Source organism: Colobus angolensis, unplaced genomic scaffold (genome assembly GCF_000951035.1).
Source record: "Colobus angolensis palliatus isolate OR3802 unplaced genomic scaffold, Cang.pa_1.0 Scaffold67, whole genome shotgun sequence".
Classification (NCBI taxonomy): domain Eukaryota; kingdom Metazoa; phylum Chordata; class Mammalia; order Primates; family Cercopithecidae; genus Colobus; species Colobus angolensis.
The window spans coordinates 6,617,535-6,622,505 of NW_012120376.1; the positions used below are offsets into that span (position 1 = coordinate 6,617,535).

At 47.8% G+C, this 4,971-nt stretch overlaps 1 protein-coding gene across 2 annotated transcripts in view; it reads left to right on the forward strand.

The window, feature by feature from the left end:
• The first annotated feature begins 1,453 nt into the window (after positions 1-1,453).
• Positions 1,454-4,971, forward strand: part of TMEM194A (transmembrane protein 194A) — a 24,417-nt gene continuing 20,899 nt past the window's right edge. The window contains exon 1 of one of the 2 annotated variants that reach the window (XM_011926064.1): positions 1,454-1,627. In XM_011926064.1, the coding sequence (XP_011781454.1) occupies positions 1,501-1,627 (127 nt within the window). In that variant the 5' untranslated portion in view covers positions 1,454-1,500. The remainder of the gene's footprint in view (positions 1,628-4,971) is intronic. The other variant, XM_011926063.1, reaches the window with a different exon arrangement.

Sequence of the window (4,971 nt, forward strand, 5' to 3'; positions counted from 1 at the left end):
CCTTGTTTTAGACCAGGTGCAGTGGCTTACGCCTGTAATTTCAGTAATTTGGGAGGCCAAGGTGGGAAAATCACTTGAGGCCAGGAGTTTGAGGTCAGCCTGGGCAACATAGCTAGACACAGTCTCTACAAAAAATAATTTAAAAAATTAAGCCAGACATAGTGGCTCATGCCTGTAGTCCCAGCTACTTGGGAGACTGAAGTGAAAGGATCGCTTGATCCTGGGAGTTTGAGGCTGCAGTGAGCTGTGGTTATGCCACTGCACTCCAGGCGGGTTACAGAAGGAGACCTTGTCTCAACAACAACAACAATGAAACAAATAGCCAGGCATGGTGGTGCATCCCTGTAGCCCAACCTATCTAGGAAGCTGAGGTAGGAAGATGGTTTAAGTCCAGGAATTCAAGGTTACACTGAGCTGTGATGGTGCTGTTGCACTCCAGCTTGGGTGTCAGAGAGAGACCCTGTCTCTAAAAACATTAAAAAAAAAAAAATTGTTTTGAAAGCTTGAACCTTCCCCAGAAGATACCCCCTTCCTTGAATTCTTCAATTCATTTGGCTCTATCATCTGTAGTTTTCCTACCCACCACCATCAGATCCTCTTAAAAAAGGTTTCAATTTCTACTAACAGTTTCAGAACTGCTGGGCCCTGTGTTAAATCATTGAATGGGAAGCAGCTAATCCATATAAAGAACTCGGGCTTTGGGGTCAGTAGGATTTAGGTTGGGACCACAGACCAGATGAACTATGAAATCTTGGGCAGGTTCCTGTGGCTCTCTTGGCTTTGGCTTCTTAAATGGAGAGAATTATATTTGTCTCACAAGATCATAAGAGGAATAAATAAATATTTCTTAATCCTAACATTAATTTTACTTCCAAAAATAAAAATCCTATGAATACATTTTTAAAAGCTAATATTTATGCTTATAAAATATTGACAACACACACTTTTTTGTGACTTCTATTTTAAATCCTTTAGGACTTTGGAGAACCACACTTTTGTCAGTCGACTTTAAAAAATGGCCTATCAGGACCCTACTCATAAAGCGATCTCAATTGTAGGCGTCTCATAACAGAAAGGTCGTGATAAAAAGTAACCGAAAGAAAACCGAAGGAACTTCAAACAGCTTGGATGAAAATACCGAGTTTGGTCAAGAAGGCCTCTCCCATTCCGATTTTCTATTGGTTAAGCTTACCATCAATCACACCAGTTGTAGATTAAACTGAAGACGGAAGCGTGTTGTTAGCGGGGTGGGATCTTCCTGTCGCCACCGCTAGGGTGAGAACCCATTTTCTAGTAGGCTGACAGCTGCTTTTCCCGCCCTCTCTCTTCAGTTGCTAAGGGGCGGGACTCGTACGGCCCTTGGAGAGCCGGGTGCAAGAAGCTCTGCCCATCCGATTGGTTGATAGGGGCGGGTTTCGTAGAGGATAGGCTGCTGGTGCTGCCCGTTCAGAGTTAGTTGCAGGGGTAAGGCACGTGAGGAGGAGGCGGCTTGAGGCAACCATGGCGGGAGGAATGAAAGTGGCGGTCTCGCCGGCAGTTGGTTCCGGGCTCTGGGGCTGGGGTGTCGGGGGCGGTGGGACAGTGCGGCTACTCTTGATCCTCTCCGGCTGCTTGGTCTACGGCACAGGTACCGCCCGGGCAGCAGCTGCCAAGGGGGCGGGTGCCGAGGGGGTTATTTTTGGAAAAGGGATTGTCCGGAGGGCGCGGGCCGTTACTCCGCAGACAGGCGGTGGCTCTACCGAGGGGCGCCGGCGTAATGTGGTGGAAGAAACTTGGCGGGCTAGTGGGCGTGGGGGCTGAGGGTCTGGGCCCTGGAGTGGGCTGGGGCAGCTTCCCGGAGTGGGGAGGAGCCTGAAGCCTTTTGGCGGAGACAGGAAGGGAGGCCTAGACTCATTGAGAAGCAATCCTGGGGGCTGTGTCGCGCCGCAGAGGCCTCCTGGAGTTTCTTGGTTAAAAGAGAAAACCAGGGGACCATTGTGGGCAGGCAGAGCTACCGCGGGAAAAGGACCATCTCATTCATTCGTCAAATTAGCAAACACCATCTGAGCTTATGCTCTGTCAGGACACAGGGCACGGGTGGCAGAACGAATGTGGTTGACAAATGCAGTGATCTCTACTATCTTCTCTTGTAAAACTTTGACTCCTTCCCTCCACCCCCCTCTCCGCCCGCAAATGGCGTCTTGCTCTATCACCCAGGCTGGAGTGCAGTGGTGCGATCTTGCTCACTGCAACCTCCGCCTCCCGGGTTCAAGCAATTCTGCTTCAGCCTCCCGAGTAGCTGGGATTACAGGCGCCTACCACCGCGCCCGGCTAATTTTTGTATTTTTAGTAGAAAAGGGTTTCACTACGCTGGCCAGGGTGGTCTTGAATTCCTGGATCTCGTGATCCATCCGCCTTGGCCTCCCAAAGTGCTGGGATTACAGGCGTGAGGCGGTGCGCCCTTCCAAGATCTTGACTCTTAACAGTCCTGTAAAATGGAACTGGAGTTATTCCACTTTCCACTTATAAGTGAATTATAAGTTATTCCACTTTCCACTTACATTATATTCCACTTATTTGGTACCTGCTGCTGGATAATGAAGTTTGGACTGGAAAGGAAACTCTTCTGCTCCAATCCAGAAAATTTAGAATGTGTTTCTGAAAACCTCCTTCTACCCCCTTAACATTAAATTCAAAACAAAAATACGTGACGTTTTCTAGAATCCACTGGAGGAAGTTGACGCTCAAGAGAATAAAGATAATAGTAAACACACGTTACCCTCTGTCTTTTTTTTTTTTTTTTTTTTTTCCTGAAACGGAGTTCGCTCTGTCGCCAGACTGGAGTGCAGTGGCAGGATCTAGGCTCACTGCAACCTCCTCCTCCCGGGTTCAAGCAAGTCTCCTGCCTCAGCCTTCCGAGTAGCTGGAGCTACAGGCGTGTGCCACCACACCCAGCTAATTTTTGTATTTAGTAGAGATGGGGTTTCCCCGTGTTGGCCAGGATGGTCTTGATCTCTTGACCTCGTGATCCACCCCCCTGGGCCTCCCAAAGTGCTGGGATTACAGGCGTGAGCCACCGTGCCCGGCTTTTTTTTGTTGTTGTTGAGACGGAGGAGTTTCTCTCTTGTTGCCCAAGCTGGAGTGCAGTGGCCCGATCTCGGCTCACTGCAACCTCCACTTACCGGGTTCAAGCGATTCTCCTGCCTCAGCCTCCGAGGTAGCTGAGATTACAGGCACGCACGCTGTCACGGCCGGCTAATTTTTTGTATTTTTAGTAGAAACGGGGTTTCACCATGTTAGCCAGCCTGGTCTCTAACTCTTGACCTCAGGTGATCCACCTGCCTCTGCCTCCCAAAGTGCTGGGATTACAGTAGTGAGCCACCACATTTGGCCACGCTGTCTTTCACCTCTCCCTTTGGTTCCTGCCTATCTCATGCTGCCACTTGATGATTATCCTTACAACTTTAAGGTGGTCTCAGCATCCTTAGAAGAGGGCCCAGGATAGCTTTCGAAGGGCCATTATGTGAATAAACTTCTCAATAAATGGGGTAGTGAGTTGTGAAGAAAAGAGAAAATATAGGCAAAAATGCTCCTACATAGTAAGCACTCAATTAGCAGTCTCTCTCTAAGTTTCTTAAATGAGGAGAGGAACAGAGATGTATTGGCTTGGAGAAGAGTAAACTCAGGGGGTTACATTTGTTCAGTACTGCCTGATAGACTGGTGGCAGCTACGAAGAGCAATCATGGAATTAGAGAAGAACTTTCTAAAAGTCGGACGTTACCTAAAGTTAGAATGGAGTACTTCAAAATGTAGAGAGTTCCTTCTCACTGAAAATTTTTTTTGAAAAATTTGATTGTAGCTGGGCGCGGTGGCTTACGCCTGTAATCCCAGCACTCCGGAAGGCCGAGGCGGGCAAATCATCTGAGGTCGGGAGTTTGAGACCAGCCTGACCAACATGGAAAAACCCCGTCTCTACTAAAAATATAAAATTAACTGGACGTGGTGGCGCGCACCTGTAATCCCAGCTACTCAGGAAGGCTGAGGCAGGAGAATCACTTGAAACTGGGAGGCAGGGGTTGCGGTGAGCTGAGATCACGCCGTTGCACTATAGCCTGGGCAACAAGAGGGAAACTCTGACTCAAAAAAAAAAAAAAGAAATTTGATTGTAAAAATAATGCATGTTTGTTTGTTTATTTATTTTGAGATGGAATCTCGCTTTGTCACCCAGGCTGGAGTGCAGTGGCACGATCTCCGCTCACTGCAAGCTCCGCCGCCCAGGTTCATGCCATTCTCCTGCCCCATTCTCCCAAGTAGCTGGGACTGCAGGCGCCCGCCACCACGCCCGGCCGCCTCGGCCTCCTAAAGTGCTGGGATTACAGGTGTGAGCCACTGTGCCCGACCAAAATAATGCATGTTTATTTTAGATGATTTGGCAAGGTACAATTAAGTATAAAGAAGTAGGCAGAAACCTCACTGTTAATCCATTCAGAAGCAATCTATTTTAAAATAGCACATTTTCTTCTGATCTTTTCCCACGTATTTTTAATTTTTTATGAATTGATAATTTGTATCCAGTCAGTACTCTAGTTCTCTTCCCTGGAGGCTGCCAGTCGTTACCAGAGATAGTTTTATCGTTTGATTTTGTAGTACAATAATTTTCCCACGTAATTTAAAATTCTTTGTTTTTTGTTTGTTGTTTGGTTCGTTGTTTTTTGTTTTTTGTTTTTTGAGATGGAGTTTTGCTCTTGTTGCCCAGGCTAGAGTGCAATGGTGCAGTCTCAGCTCACTTTAACCTCCACCTCCTGGGTTTAAGCGATTTTCCTGCCTCAGCCTCCTGAGTAGCTGGGATTACAGGCTCCCGCCAGCACGCCCGGCTAATTTTTTTTGTATTTTTAGTAGAGATGGGGGTTTCACCATGTTGGCCAGGCTGTTCTGGAACTCCTGACCTCAGATGATCTGCCTGCCTCGGCCTCCCAAAGTGCTGGGATTAC